The 15,179-nt window shown below is 38.8% G+C and overlaps 8 protein-coding genes across 8 annotated transcripts; 6 read left to right on the top strand and 2 right to left on the bottom strand.

The window, feature by feature from the left end:
- Nucleotides 1-862: 862 nt before the first annotated feature.
- On the top strand, nt 863-1,231 carry RHIMIDRAFT_294706 (uncharacterized protein; the record flags this gene model as incomplete). Its single annotated transcript, XM_023614115.1, has 1 exon — nt 863-1,231. One exon carries the CDS (start codon nt 863-865, stop codon nt 1,229-1,231), a length of 369 nt encoding a protein of 122 aa, XP_023462570.1.
- A 51-nt stretch (nt 1,232-1,282) lies between these two features.
- On the top strand, nt 1,283-2,425 carry RHIMIDRAFT_294707 (uncharacterized protein; the record flags this gene model as incomplete). The annotated part of the gene is made up of 1 exon (XM_023614116.1): nt 1,283-2,425. One exon carries the CDS (start codon nt 1,283-1,285, stop codon nt 2,423-2,425), a length of 1,143 nt encoding a protein of 380 aa, XP_023462571.1.
- Nucleotides 2,426-2,763: 338 nt separating this feature from the next.
- Nucleotides 2,764-3,676, top strand: RHIMIDRAFT_67129 (UBC-like protein). The gene is made up of 6 exons (XM_023615546.1): nt 2,764-2,954; nt 3,014-3,090; nt 3,150-3,214; nt 3,270-3,336; nt 3,389-3,473; nt 3,522-3,676. Exons 1-6 carry the CDS (start codon nt 2,924-2,926, stop codon nt 3,629-3,631), a joined length of 435 nt encoding a protein of 144 aa, XP_023462572.1. The 5' UTR covers nt 2,764-2,923; the 3' UTR covers nt 3,632-3,676.
- Nucleotides 3,677-4,505: 829 nt separating this feature from the next.
- On the top strand, nt 4,506-6,078 carry RHIMIDRAFT_67114 (putative septin). The gene is made up of 6 exons (XM_023615545.1): nt 4,506-4,710; nt 4,765-4,896; nt 4,958-5,174; nt 5,232-5,349; nt 5,403-5,858; nt 5,913-6,078. Exons 1-6 carry the CDS (start codon nt 4,605-4,607, stop codon nt 6,033-6,035), a joined length of 1,152 nt encoding a protein of 383 aa, XP_023462573.1. The 5' UTR covers nt 4,506-4,604; the 3' UTR covers nt 6,036-6,078.
- Nucleotides 6,079-6,093: 15 nt separating this feature from the next.
- RHIMIDRAFT_241087 (RNA methyltransferase) lies at nt 6,094-7,191 on the top strand (the record flags this gene model as incomplete). Its single annotated transcript, XM_023609506.1, has 4 exons — nt 6,094-6,411; nt 6,463-6,651; nt 6,707-6,871; nt 6,925-7,191. 4 exons carry the CDS (start codon nt 6,094-6,096, stop codon nt 7,189-7,191), a joined length of 939 nt encoding a protein of 312 aa, XP_023462574.1.
- Nucleotides 7,192-7,246: 55 nt separating this feature from the next.
- Nucleotides 7,247-11,032, bottom strand: RHIMIDRAFT_247311 (uncharacterized protein; the record flags this gene model as incomplete). The annotated part of the gene is made up of 6 exons (XM_023610401.1): nt 7,247-8,098; nt 8,146-8,785; nt 8,833-9,854; nt 9,903-10,064; nt 10,128-10,538; nt 10,559-11,032. 6 exons carry the CDS (start codon nt 11,030-11,032, stop codon nt 7,247-7,249), a joined length of 3,561 nt encoding a protein of 1,186 aa, XP_023462575.1.
- Nucleotides 11,033-11,103: 71 nt separating this feature from the next.
- Nucleotides 11,104-13,376, top strand: RHIMIDRAFT_219064 (SGT1-domain-containing protein). The gene is made up of 2 exons (XM_023607368.1): nt 11,104-12,922; nt 12,973-13,376. Exons 1-2 carry the CDS (start codon nt 11,323-11,325, stop codon nt 13,245-13,247), a joined length of 1,875 nt encoding a protein of 624 aa, XP_023462576.1. The 5' UTR covers nt 11,104-11,322; the 3' UTR covers nt 13,248-13,376.
- On the bottom strand, nt 13,250-15,001 carry RHIMIDRAFT_315727 (uncharacterized protein; the record flags this gene model as incomplete). The annotated part of the gene is made up of 4 exons (XM_023615018.1): nt 14,898-15,001; nt 14,633-14,847; nt 14,242-14,582; nt 13,250-14,192 (listed from the first exon to the last, which is right to left on the bottom strand). Exons 1-4 carry the CDS (start codon nt 14,980-14,982, stop codon nt 13,250-13,252), a joined length of 1,584 nt encoding a protein of 527 aa, XP_023462577.1. The 5' UTR covers nt 14,983-15,001.
- Nucleotides 15,002-15,179: the final 178 nt, after the last annotated feature.

A 15,179-nucleotide genomic window follows, 5' to 3' on the forward strand; every position in this document is an offset into this window, starting at 1 on the left:
CAACAATATTGTTTATTCAGAGCTTTTGCTCAATTAATATATGCGTTATTCCCAACTCACTTATGCTCAATTATACTTATGTTCAACTATACTTATGCCATTTTCTTTTTTTTTTTTTTTGTAACTATGTGAATCTCATTCAATAAAATTATGCGACCATTACTTTCTCTTTAAATGCATTAACCTTTCTATATCTCATTCAGCATTTGCCCTTACTCATCACAAAGGGCGAAGCCCATAAGCCTGCGGCAGCACGACGACGTGCAAAAACGAGCGTAGCGAGTCGGAAGCGGCTAGTATTTTTATACTGAAATTGCTCGGACAAGCTCACCAAGGTGGAACGTATAATGTGATGAGGGTGGGAAGGTACTGATGGTGGAGGGGGAAAGCATACTATCTAATGGAGGGTGGGTAGAGGGAGATAAACTAATCATTATAATTGGTAGGCTAAGACTTGGTGGTGTTAGGGTTCATGCTTATTTCAACCTGGGCAGGTGCCGCAATTATTCATAATTTGTTTACTTCCAACGACCAACAGCCGAGAATCATAGAAAGCGGCATGAAAACCCTCAAGAGCAAGCTACTGGGTGGGGGGTTTCGTGGGATTCGAACACAGGATTTTAGCTCCAAATCAAAGGTTTTTGACCACTGAGTTAGAGGCATAGGCCCCACTGATGACAGAGATTAACATTCGCCTTGATCATATCTTTGATCACGTGATGTTTTGAACACTCCTTTAGGGAATAGTGACTTCTGACTATTATGAAGAGACAGAGAATGGTTTGGCAATGTTGGTGGTTTTGAGCGCGCTAGGAATGAGTACGAATTGAGTGAAAGGCAGCTGTTTGAAGATTGAGAAAAAATGTCGCTTCACCGCACATCGATTCAGGCTTCGACTTCACCGTCATCAAAATTTAGAGTACCTGAATCTACTCTTGAAGTCTATGCTAGGCTTAAGCGTAGCTGCGATATGCACAAATGTCGCAACTTGTCTGTACATGGACGCGCGACCGTGTTGAATACACTTCTCCTCTCCAAAATATGGCACGTGTTACGCGTTACTTGGATTCCTAAGGAAACTTTGGATAAAATTACCTCCATCGGCCGCCAATTTGTTCAACATCATCAATTTCCTTATATTAGCTGCAATGTGTTGCTGCAACCTACACAACGCGGTGACCTTGGTCTTCTCGATCCTGCAATTCAACAAAGCCTTCTCGCATATCGGTGACTCACGCCATTTCTGTTGTCTGAAGCTCCTTCAGCTATTGTGGCTACATGGATGTCTGCACATATATTAAGCACAGCTTCTTTTACTCTACCAGACGGTCGTTTGCCTTTCTTCTTCCCTTCCTTACGGCAGGGTCTATTGAATCCTTCTCGTCCCAGCCTTTGTTCGCTATGGTTCCGCGCTTTTGACATTCTCCCTGGTTTACAGAAGCTTAAGCTTTCCTTGGGGACGGATATGTCACGACCAACTCCAATCTCAGCGTCTGTCTCTATGGTATTACCTCTCTCTGAGGTTATTTACTGGCCTTCTGAGGGTCCTTTATTGCTCAAGCGCTCCTCCTACTCAAATGTTCAGGTGCAGGATGCTTTCATTTTCGATCCTCAACTGCAATTTATACGACGCAGACTAGCAGCAGAAGAGAAACGCGTTGTTAAACGCGGACGTAACCGTGTTGTTCGATTGTATCAATTGTTAGGCTCGAACTCTGCGCGCGTATCACTTTTCCTCTCTCGTCTAATGTTGCCTTCTCACATTGGCTTACATGATGGTACTTTGGGTCAAACCACCATCGATGATACAATTCTGCCGTTGGTTACCCCATTAGTCAATCATCAGACCCAGCTAATCCAGCCTTCTCACATGCGAAAGCTTATTCGTAAAGCATCCCTTTCACAGGCTAAAGAGTCTTCAGTCACACTAGGTAATTCAGTCAGGTTTTGGAAATCTTTTTGGCGCATGGATGTCCCTTTGCCGGCTCGAAACGTTTGGTTTCGTTTGATTCATGGTAAGCTACCTGCCGCTTCCAATCTACACAAGATCATTCCCTCTTTCTCTCCTTTCTGCCGTCTGTGTAATCGAAGTTCGCCTTCAGAAACCAGTTGTCATTTCTTAATTGACTGTAGAAAAAAGTACCTCGCTTGGAAGCTCATTTGGGCCCACTTCTTCCCTTTGTCCCCGTGGTCACGCCATGTACTACTGCAGGCAATCTTACATCTTAATTTCCCTCAACAGAATTCAGTGCAATCTCTTGATTCCTCTAGCATCTTTGGATGCAGTTTGTTGATGATATGGAAAGCACACTGGCGTTTTATTTTTGATTCTACGCCCTTCGTACCTACCCTGATGCTTCAAGAAACTATTCGGGTGGTGCAGTCGTTAGCCCCTCCAAGGACTGACAACCTCACTTCTCCATAGTTAGTATAGTATATTGATCTTATTTTCTTGTACTTCGATTTTCCTAGTTCACCGCTGCCTTTGGTACGTGACTTATAAATAAATAGTACTTGGCTTTTGCCCCTACAAAAAAAAAATCTCTTTCTGAAATTTATTTTTAATAAAACAGTAAAAGATCACTATACAATCCCTTTGAGGCACTCAATGCATCAACAATCATTATTGAAAACAAAAGGTTGTTTTTTTTTTGTTTTTTGTTTTTTGTTTTTTTTCACTGATAGTCCAGCTATGGGCAAAAGCTCCTTTTCTGTATTCACTATTGACATAAGATTTGTATGATATTCCCTTGTCAGTAAATTATGATCCACAAGGGCAGTCTCTGAACACGTTGTAATAGCCTTATGAAGTTTGATCTAATTTACCTTTCTCTCATGCAAGAAAGAGAAATTTGATTGGCCGAATTTAAAATAACCTGTTGGCAACCAAAAGTTTAGCATCTTGCTCTTCTGCTGTGTCAAAATGAATGGGGGATATAGTGCAAAGAACTTGGGTATAGATTAGAGTACATACATATATGACCACAGTTGCCGTTACTCATTTATACAAAAGGTGTCAAAAGAATTATGCAAGAAGCAAAAGAAATTGCTACAGAAAATGCATATGAATATAGTGCTCATCCATTAGAAGTAAGAGCTAATGTAATTTCCATCTCAAGCACTCACACATAGCATACTTTATATTAAAGGATAATTTATTCGAGTGGCATTTTACCATTAGAGGTCCTGATGGCACAGATTTTGAGGGTGGAAGGTATTGAATATTAAACATGAGGCATAGAGAAAGAGATTGGTTAACTGATATCTAGATATCATGGCCGCATCCTGCTACCTTCTGAATATCCATTTAAACCACCTGAAATCATGTTTTTGACTGTGAGTAGATATAGTCGCCTATTGTATTCTGATGATTTATTGCTATTATTAGCCAAATGGAAGATTTGAGCTTTATAAAAAGATCTGTTTGAGCATAACGGGTTTTCATCCTGAATTCTGGCAGCCAGCATGGGGAAGTAAGTTAGTTGATGATATGAATTGATTAATTTATAAATCGTGCATAGTTCGAACCATTTTACTTGCTGTCATTGCATTCTTTCCAACTGAAGCCAAAGGGGCTATTGGAGGCTTAGATTATACACAAGCAGAACGTAGACAGTTAGCAAGACGGTAAATATGCAATACCTTTAAAAGAAAAGAAAAAGAATGACCTGTATATGCCTTAGATCAAGAGAGTGGATCTGCCCAGACTGCCAGACACATATGAACAATGCTTTGAGTGACACCAAAAAAGAGTCAAAGGCTGAAAGAGAAGGTATACCCAATATAGCAATAAACTATAAAGTAGAGAATGAGCCGAGTAGCTTGGCAACTAGCAGTTCATCAAAAACTCGACAGTCTTTATTAACTACATCCAACCAAGATGGCTCTGGATGGATTGGTGCATTGATAGGCATTATATTACCATTTCTAGCCATGTTTATATACAGGTTATTTCTTTAGGAATAAAGAAAGTACAAAATAACCATTTCGTCACTTGTCGAAATAACCAAAGATTATTTAAAGATCTGTCTTTATATCAATAATTTTATTAAACAATGGGGCACAGTGTTTTATCCATCCTTCACAGTCTTGCTTCAGAACTTCATGACTGGCGGCCTTTATCCTCTCACATAGATCCTCCTGGTCATCAAAAGGATGCTTCTTCACAAAGCTTTTGGTTTTGGGAAAACATTCATCAACAGAGGTCAAAAAAGAAGAGCAAGTTTGCGGTTTGTTTCTTTTTCAATCCACTGACGCAACTCTGCATCGTGTTGAATTCTTGCATTGCCCATAACAAGATAATAAGCATCACTCGTATGCTTACCCGAATTCATTACAAGTTGTTGAACAAATTCTTTGAAAATGGAACCTGCAGAATGATAGTAGAGAGCAATGTGTCTGTGTAAGTTCGAAAAAAAGCTCGCTTACCTGTAGCTCCATCTGCTATTACTTTGGTACATACACACACTTGAGACACATTGTCAAAAAGAATTGCAGTTACACCACTTTATCTGAGATGTAATTATTCATTTATAAAAAACGTGTAAATTGTATGATCACTTTCTCTCTTCTTTCTCCTCTCTTCCTTCTTGTTTTACTATAAGATGGCTATAGCTACTATGAATGGCGGAGTCGGTGTTGCTCACCTTCCTAATCAACGCCACAAGATTGTATCTAAGCGTGGGGCTAACTTTACCTTGATGGTTTGTGGTACGAGTGATGATAAAAAAAGATATTACAAAAAAGATTGATGATATTCATTAGGTGAATCTGGTGTTGGAAAGACGACCTTTGTGAATACTTTATTTACTACTGGAATTAAAAACCCAAAGAATATGAATAAGAGACATGCAAAGCAAACCGAAAAGACAGTAGAAATTGAAATTACTAAAGCAGGTTAAGGAAGGAACTATATCGAAAAAGGATAAGGACGCTCACTTGGCTTATATTTATATAGAGCTTGAAGAAAAGAACTTTAAAGTCAATTTGACCATTATTGATACTCCAGGTTTTGGTGATTATGTTAACAATCATAATAGTTGGATGCCTATCTATGAGTTCCTTGATGATCAGCATGAGAGTTATATGGCTCAGGAACAACAACCAGTTCGTAAGGGTGTCATTGATCTCAGAGTACATGCATGTCTTTACTTTATTCGTCCAAATGGTCACAGGTAATAATAATAATAATAATAAAAAGGTGATTAACAAGAGGCTAATTATGTTGATAGTCTCAAGCCATTGGATATAGAAGTCATGAAGCACCTTGGTTCAAGGGTGAATTTGATTCCCGTGATTGCGAAGGCAGATACCCTTACTCCTAATGATTTAGCCAAGTTTAAAGCAAATGTAAGTAAGCAAAAGATGCCTCCAAAGACGCACGAACTTAATATTACATGTAGATCTTGAGCGCTATTGCTGCTAATAATATACAGATATACAATTGTCCCATTGATAGTGAAGATGAAGAAATAACAGCAACCAACAAAAGTATTATGGCATCCATGCCATTTGCTATCATTGGTTCTACTCAAGACGTCAAGACAACCGATGGGCGTGTTGTCAAAGGCAGAGAATACTCTTGGGGAGTTGCTGAAGTCGAGAATGAGGAACACTGTGATTTCAAAAAGCTAAGAAAGCTGCTTATCCGATCACACATGCATGATTTGATATCAACAACAGAAGAACATCATTACGAAAACTACCGTCAAACCCAGATGGCCACTCGTAAGTTTGGTGAGCCAAAACAAAAGAAATACGAAAACCCCAAGTTTAAGGAAGATGAAGAACAACTTCGATTGAACTTTACAAAGCAAGTTAAAGAAGAGGAAAATAGATTCCGCCAATGGGAAGCACAGGTACATACACGAAAGATTTAAATATAAATCATATTTACACATGTATATACGTAGCTTGTTGCTGAACGAGATCGCCTAAACAAGGATCTTGAAGAACAACACGCTCAGATTAAGCAATTGGAAGGGGAATTGGAGCATCTATATCAAATCCATGGACGCGGAACTATTCGAAGATAATAATAATATTAATAATAATGAAAATAAAATTGTGCTTTTAATACAATTGTGTAAAATAATGAGATTTAGATCATCCATCACGCATTTTTCTACATCCACTTGTTCAAGATTAGCTACCAAGAACATCAAGCCAACATCAAGAGTAGAGCTTGAGTATGTCTATGGCATTTCAAGTGTTTCTGCTGCTTTACATTCAAAAAAGAGAGCCATCCTTGACACAATCCATGTTCAGAGATCAAACGAAAGGAAAACTACCAAAAAGAAAGACGAATCAATGATTGAGAGCATCCTGGCAACCGTAAAGGACTTGAACATACGCATTCAATACACAGACAAGGGAAAATTAAACAACTTTACTCAAGATAAACCGCACCAAGTTTGTTTCCTCCCTTTTCTCGTTTCCTTCAGTTTATTCATCCACTCTTAGGGTATCGTTCTTCAAGCTTCACCAAGAGAGACAATAGAAATTGAACCATTGCCAAGAATAGAAGATAATAAGGCATATAGAGTATCCAAAAAAAGTAAGCAAGGGCAAGGGGTACCCATACACCTTTTGCCATCCAACACGCATCGATCTCCCTTTTGGCTAGCACTTGACGAAATACAAGATCCTCATGTAAGTATTGCATGTGCAATAGCATAGCTCAATTCCTTTATATATGTATACATAGAATCTTGGTTCTATATTAAGAACAGCCCACTTCTTTGGTGTTGATGGTGTATTGGTATGCAGCAAAAACAGTGCGCCACTTAGCCCGGCTGTTTCCAAAGTAAGTTCTGGAGCAATGGAGGTCATGGATGTCTTTTCGACTAGAAATCTTGTGAGCTTTCTAAAGGTAACTTTAATAATCAAGTTCGATATCAAACACTAGACTTTTTTCATTTTAAGGAATCGAGTCAAAACGGTTGGGATATTGTTGGAGCAGCAGTAGAAACTAACAACACACGGTCAGTCAGCAGTGCACCCTCAATCAATAACAAGCCGACCATCCTTGTCTTAGGAAATGAAGGTAGTGGTCTTCGCACGAATGTGAAAAACGTATGCCATCGCTTTGTGGCAATCCCACACTTTTTAGAAAATAGGTTTAGTGGATCTGTAGATAGTTTAAATGTTGGGGTGGCTGCTGGCATCTTGATCTACTCTTTTACAAAATAAAGTATTGCATTTTTTTATTATTATGAGACAATAAATATGTATATAAAAATGTAGTTTAATTCCTTTCTGTAGAACCAGTTGTTTTCAAAGGCACTCTCGCAGTAATCGCTTCATCGATGGTATCCAAACTTCTCACACTACGCCAATCCGCTATGGTAGACACAACCGATATTCTGTTCTTCCATTTATCAAAGTTTCTTTGCTTGTAGTGCATATCTTCTTCGTCATCCAAGATTTCGTCCATCAGCCACTCTTGAGTAGTATGTGCATAAGATGGCAACTCTGTGTTTCCAGGATCTATCATGCTCATTTCACGCTGCTCTTGGTATCTCACAAAGCCAATTTCGTTATAGTTAGTTGTATGTCTAACCAAGATAACAGCCGCAAGTTCTTTACAAAATTCCTGCAGCACAATATATGAATTAACAAAGTTGGCAAGTTTCGCAAATGGGTTAGTCATTGTCACTGGAGTCGCATTCGACCTCTGGCTGTTTTGGAAGAACGAAGACGAGGGAGAGCTAGGTGATCCCATTCCACCACCAAGACCCATGTCTTTGGTTATTCTTAATGGCAGAAGACCTGTTGACTTCGTGCCGGATGGTGATGAAGGGCTTCGGGGGGAAGAAGGCAGTAGTGTTGACGTTGAACCCTTGTTGAAGACGAGTTTTGTAAGGTTTCCTGGATGCTTTGAGCTCTGAGTTCCTTTCCTAGAAAGCGATGCATGGGTACTACCACCATTCAGTTTAGGGCTGTTTTCTCTTCGAAGTGAACCGGATGAGCGCTCAATGTGGGAAGAGACGCTTTGGGTATCAGTAGTTCCGGATACCATACCGCGCTTCTTTGCTAATGAAATACGAGTTTCAAAGTTGGGAACGAGTTGTGCTCGTTTCAGTGCTTCAAATGTGATCTGGAACAAAATGTTAATATAACACGTAAACATATCAAAAGCATTACCTGTTCCAGAAGAGCATACAAGGTGCGTCTGTTTACTTTAGAGCTGGGTAATGTCCAGACACCACCATACAACGCACCATCATTACCGACACGAATGGATCTCCAGTCACAAATCACTCCGTCCATACGTTTATCTACAACGCCTGCCAGCTTTTGTAAGATACTTGTCACCAGTAAATTTTGTTCTACTGGTAATTCCAGCATTTTGCAAAACTGATCAAAGATTCTACTAAGAAACAAGCCCTCATAGGTTTCTGACTTCTTCACTGTTGTCGTTGTATTCGTCACTGTACTCGATATGCTCATCTGATCTGCTGTAGTGTCATTGCTGCTGTTAACAGCCATCATGCTCTTGGGTCGATTCGGTCGACCCTTTCGATCTTCTGCTTCACGCTCAATATCTTTTTTACTCTTGACAGGTGGATAAGGTGATTGCCAAAAGTTTTTGGCAAGCAAAGCGTAATGGAATCGCTCTTGTGCCTCATGAAAATAGTCATCATAGCTATTTCCAGGAACGACAAGATATGGATTCTTGCCGTCTTCGTTTGCAGACGGAAGCGAATCAGATGCAATCACGCTTGATAGTAGCGGTGACTTCATTCTTTCCAATTCATCCTCTAACGGTAAAAGCGAAAGCACTCTAAAAAGGGACGGTCAAGACATTTCTCCTTTGTTATCATCAATTACCTTTCTACTAGCCATCGAACTTTTTCATTCTTACTTTCCTTCTGCGAGGTCTCTTTTTCTCCACTTGTGCTTTCTTCTGCTCTTGGCTGATCCTCTACTGTTGTAACACTGCCACGATCATCTACTACTTTAGATCCAAGCGATGAAGTATCTGTTGTGTCTTTTGTGTCATCAATGTATTCTCCTTCTGGAGATATATCAAGGTAGTTTCGAAGCACCAAATTATAGATGGCGAACTGGTTGTATGTTTCAAGTATAGTATCAAATAATCGTAAGGTTGCCAGCACAAGTTCTTGTTTCTCAGTATCCAGACGGTTGATCAGGAGTAGTCTCAATGTCATCTCTTCGTTACCGCTGATTGATGTTCGCTTTGCCTCAGGAGAGGACGGAGCGGTGTCATCAGTCGCTCTAAATTCATCATCCGTTGCCTGAGAGGCGTCATCGCGATCGTCGTCAATGAGATCATGGATGGGTATATTCGTCTTTAGCTCTGGCTCAATGTCTTTACCAACGCCACCTTCCTCACTTATGAGCACAACCAAGAAAACATGTAACAGTCGCTGATCCGTCAGGCAGCGGATCATTTCTGTTGTGTATGCGGTTGCTGCCGTTGCTATCTCTGCAGATGGGGAGCTTAATCCAGTACAGACAACGGGGTGCCAGAACATAGTTGTTAACTGTGCCATCAGAGCTGTCATCAATCTCTTTTCTGCTACTCTTGCCACATCATTTAGATACTCCCAAAAACTGTAAAAATCATCCACAATGCGATTCTTGTCTATCGTCGACTCTAGCATTTTTACAAAATTATAATCAAATGGACTTCGCTTTCTGCGTTTCTTCTTGAAGCTATTTTGTGCGTTGACTGTAATCATCAAGCTATTGTTAGTAATCATTGCGGGAACTGAGAATCGAATGCTTCGTCTGGGTGGCCGTGCTGGGATGACACGGTTGTTTTCTGAAATAGTGAATGCGCCTGCGTTTTTGGGCAAACTAGCAAAATAGAGTGAAAGTCTTTCGGCCTAATAGTTGTTTTAGCTTTTTAGAAATTGTATTCTGAAATATTTTACCATCACTTCACATAAGCCAGAATATTCAACTATATAACAGACGTATTCTGGATCGTCATCAAGCAGACGAAGCGCAAATAGTATAGCTTCTCGTGCGATTTCGCCTGTTTCTCCAGGAATATTCATATAATCAATCAGATACGTAAACATGTCGAAGCGCGGCTAACTTAGCAAAATCAACACTGAGCTCTCGCACTTTTTCAGTCACCAACTTATTTTTTTTACCGTCAAAAACATGTTCCATGCTATCTTATCTTCAACACTTTCTCGGCGCTTATGCAATGTTTTCCCGTCTTTAGAGCTTCTCCAGACACTTTCGCCTAGCCCTCGACACCAGCCTCTCTCAAAGAATAGATCCATCAAGGCGGCATTAGCTCCTTTAAAATGAGAAAAGACACCATGCATCAATTTGACAAGTTCGAGTGATAGCTCGGATATGGCTGCAATCCTTTCTTCAGAGCATGCTTCAGCATCTGTTGTCAGTTGTTCGTAGTGATGAGCAATCAATCTGTGACATGAGGTTATCAATTTTTGTAATGGCACATGTACAGCTCTTTCTGGTAGCAGCTGAGCTTGTACATTGGTCACTAGACTGCAGAAAAATCGTAGACAGTGGATACGCATGCCATAGGGCGTCTATATACAAAGTTATTTACATATCCCGTCAATACACCGATTTGTATATTTACATCTACTTTGGCAAACTCTACTAATTCCTCCAGAACGCGCTTTTGAAGTAAATATTCCAGACATGGACCTGTCTCTAAGCTACCACTGGGACGCTGATGTTCAACCTCTTCTGCTTGAATAAGTTTGATGATGTTTTGCAAACTGCAAGGAATCGGAGTAAGGTCGACCGCATCTTTAAGAGGATCTATTTCAATCTTATTAGTGCCGCTTTTCTTTTTATTTTCTCTCTCTCTTTCTCTCTCTCTTTTTTCTTCTTTCTTCTCTCCCTCGTTTTCACCAAAAATTAAAAAATATAAAGGGAAAAAACCTCGTATTAAAAACACTATACCATCAGCTGTTTCGTAGTATTTTTGTATGTTTGTCCAAGCTTCTGTTAACAGCTCTAATTTTGTCTTTGCAACGTTTCTTCCTGAAAGAAACTTCGAAAGAAACATGGACATTTTCAAAAAAAAAGAAAAAAAAAAGAGTGTAAGGAGGAAAAAAGAGGGGAAAAAAAGATGTTACTATGAAAGGGATTTAAGGCACAAAATTTTGTGTAACTCATTTCATTGTTTGCGTGAAAGGCTTGTTGCAAAGCAATTAAATCAAGAGTGAAATAACCATGGAAAATGATAGAGCGATTACTATTGATATCCACAGTAAAGCAGATGGGCTTGGTCTTTTCGCATTATTTACAAAGTGGTTGCGGAAGCCGAATTACTTTTTTTTTTCTATTTCTGTAAAATAGATCATGACAACAATGGAGACTTTGCAAGATGTGTTTAATAGAAGCTCACTTAAAGAAGAGGACCATATACAGTATGCAATCTATATGCCAAATAAGGAAAAAGACATGATTCTTTATTTACAAGATACGATCAACATGATTAACTCAATGATTGAACCCACGATTAAAGATTATCTTTGGCAAAAAGATCGCTTTCACCTGTCAATTGTTCAAGACAAATCACAAGATCCACTATATCCCTTTCTTTATGGCATCAGTCGCTTTGGTGATTGTATTAATGACGAGTGGTTCATTGTTCATCTACTCTATCAGATCAGCGTAGCTATACCTGAAGCCATTATCTCAATAAGCGATAATGATGGTGATGTTTTATTGATTGAAGCAGCTCTCGAACTACCTTCTTGGCTTGACCCTTCCAATAGCCAAAACCGAGTTTATTTACATCGAGGCCAACTGCATATTATACCCTTGCCCAATTCGCCCTCAGATCTCTTGCAGTTACCAGCATCACTTACAAGAGAAAAGGCCATTGATATTATTCGTAGCAACCCACAAGCCAGTATAGCCGATCTTGCCATTCAGTCAGCTATACGCGACCGTATCTCTGGGTATCCAGCAGCAGCAGTAGCAGAGATTCACAAGGCCAACTGTCTCTTACCAAACAAGGCAGCATTTGTCCTTTTAAAGGAGCCACAGTTGATCACACTAGCAGTGGAAGCGTTTTATTTGAGAGATCCTCTGTCAATGAAGGCATGTGCTTCCATGTGCACCTTTCCGCCCTCTGAAGGTAACATATTAACTACTGTTCGATTTACAAGAACAACGTATGCTCAGACAGTTAGTCAAAAGTTCTATGCTCCAAAACCGTTCCGTTTGCCGGCTGCTAGAGAGACAAGAAAGTTCAAATATGCTGAACTGGGCATGAAAGTGGCGTGTGGGCTAGAGATGCTCTATAGACAGTCAAGAGACAGCAATGAAGCAAGGAGCATAGACGACGTAGAGTCAGACAAGAAATTCACTTCTTATTTAGATCATCTGAGCAAGTTGGGTTATTTTAGAGGGGAAAAGAAAGGATCACGGCTGTATAATGCATTAGAAGCAAAAGCAAAGGAGCAATACCTAATATACAAAAAGGAAGAACGTTCAAAGGTCATATCGGTCGATCACCCAGACGCAGACGATGAAGATATTGTGAAACCTAGCATAGAAAATGTACGAGCAAGAATTGATCAGGCGTTATCTCAGTATACAGAGGAAGAGTTGAACAAGCTTGTGGAAGCAAATACAGATCAAGAGGATAGCGATGATTGGATGAATATTGACCCACAACAGCTTGAAGAGCTACTATTTAAGCGAATGGCAAAGGATAATGATATGCTAAAAGACTTGGGAAGAAGCATTGAGGATGAAAGCAGTATGGATTTGGAAGCCATCATGTCCAACTTGCAGTATTTTGTTGAAAGTGGTAAAAGTGGTCTTGAGGGCGTAGAAATATCAAAAGACATATATGGTAGCGACGACGACGACAATGATGATGGTGATATTGAAGAGAGCGAACTCAAGTTTGATTATGAGAAGTTCATGCATATTTTGCAAGGAAAAGGTAATTAACGGGCGATTAAAAGGGGATATAGAGACTTATTATATAAATAGATGTAAACGATAATAATGAGAAAGATATGCATAATGTAATGGAAGAGATGGACCAAGAAATTTATGGATATGATAAATTGAAAAACTCATTTGAAAAAATGCCTTTAGAAGAAGACGAAAAAGAAGATGAAGATGCACCAGTTGATATAGAGCTAAATTTAGTTAAAAATATACTAGAGAGTTTCAAGAGTCAGCAAGGTTTACCAGGACCAGCAGGCAATATGTTGAATCAATTTGGCATTGTACTTCCACGAGACGAAGAAGAGGAAGAATAGGGCTAGTTTACGCCATAGATCATTCTTTGTTTTCTTCTTAATTCTCGTTCTTCCTTCTTTTTCTTTTTTTCAATGATTGCAAATAAATCATCATCTTCATCGTCATCGTCTGAAGACGAAGAAGAAGAGAAAGAGTTACCAATGACGGATGAGGTATTACTATTATGGGTATTAGGATAAATCATTGCAGATGTAGGTGTACTAGTATTAGCAGCATTAGCAGTATTAGTAATAGTAGTAGTATTGGCATAGTTAATATTGTCATGTGTTGTTGATGTTGTGGGCGTGGTGGGAGCAGATGATAAATAAGTAAGCGTATGGTTTGGTACATTTCTTTTATTAAAATCCTCCGATCCTATTCTTTTATGCTGAGTAGGAGATGTAGCGGGCGTAAAGGCAAATGTTTTGGATGTACGATGCTCATAGTAAGACGATCTATGATTCATTTGCTGCTGTAAAGGATTAACAATGAGGTCAGGAGTAGAAGAGGATCTGTTGATGTAATTATTTGCTGGTATGTTGTAGTCTGATAGTCTTGATGAGGTTGTAGACCCATTTGAACTTGCTCTACGTGCATCCTGGATATCATTGTCTTCTATCCAAATGTCATCTTCCTCTTCATCATCGCTCATCATCATTTCTCCCATATAATGTATAATGTCTTCATCATCGTCATCATCAATAGGTACATCTGCAGGTGGCCAAGTGCCTACAGATATAGGTATTTCAATAAAGAATGAACTAGAAGGAGTCTTCTTATCGTCCAAGATGAGTTGAGCTCTTATCTTGTAATGGATCCGAACCATCTTTTCTTTATATCGTATGGTTGGTGGAGTATTTCGAATGACTATCTGACTGGCAATTGACTGAGAAAAGTTATAAGGTCCAATGATGTTTATATCAAACTTGTTTGATTTTAATACATGCTCCTCATCTATTCTATATCTTTAAAGATGTTAGTTCTTTCTTCTTTCTTTTCTATATTCACACTTACTTTGATGTCTGTATTTTCACTTTACGAATCAGTTCGACGATAAGCCCATCCTTTCGAACATAACTCGAACCAGTTCCAACGATAATACTGACAGGTACTGTCTCTCCTCTGGTATATCCTGACCTTGGTACTGATAATCTTACTTGACATTTACCATAGTTTGTTGTAGTCACTTCCTTTTGTTTTTCAATGGGTCTATTGAAATTATCTTTGGTAACATCAACATATTCTAGTATATTGATGGGATATTCAATTCTCGGACATAAACCCTCAGGCAACATAGGTCGATCCAGTATTGCTATCAATTTGTATTCTATACGTGCTAGTTTTTTCTTTCCAAACTGAATATATTGATTAGTTAAGAATATGCATAATGCTTCGTATACTTTACATCCATGACACTCGGTAGATTATCAGGCACAAGAAAGTCAAATGAAAATTGATATGGTTTTTGTTCCAATTTTCCTTTTCCTTCATTGACTGGAATTGTTTTACATGACTGAAATAAAGGAATAGATTCTTTATCTGATATGCTAATGACACCTGTAAACTTGAGAATGATTGGATTCACTCTTATGGAACTCTTTGGCTGTACAATGACAGTGCCTATAAACTACTTTAACAAAACATATTTGTATACTTTATATCCAAATAACCTTGAATAGTTTCTCCTGGAAAATAAAACTTTTCTTCTTTAAGTGCAATGTCGATTACTTTATTAGTCTTTAATTTGGCCTTCATTTATTTCAAGAAAAGAAAAAATAAGGAAAAAAGGAAAACAGAAAAAGAGCTTTTATTTAAATTTCATTTTTATTGTTCTCCAACTAGAAAAATAATGAATAAAAAAAAAAAAGTACTATTCGCTTTATACCTATCGAGGTATTAAGGAATGTACTGCCATTATGGAAAAGGTATTCAATCTAGGAGCACCATGTTGA

The sequence above is a fragment of the Rhizopus microsporus genome, assembly GCF_002708625.1.
Source record: "Rhizopus microsporus ATCC 52813 unplaced genomic scaffold scaffold_20, whole genome shotgun sequence".
Taxonomy (NCBI): Eukaryota; Fungi; Mucoromycota; class Mucoromycetes; order Mucorales; family Rhizopodaceae; genus Rhizopus; species Rhizopus microsporus.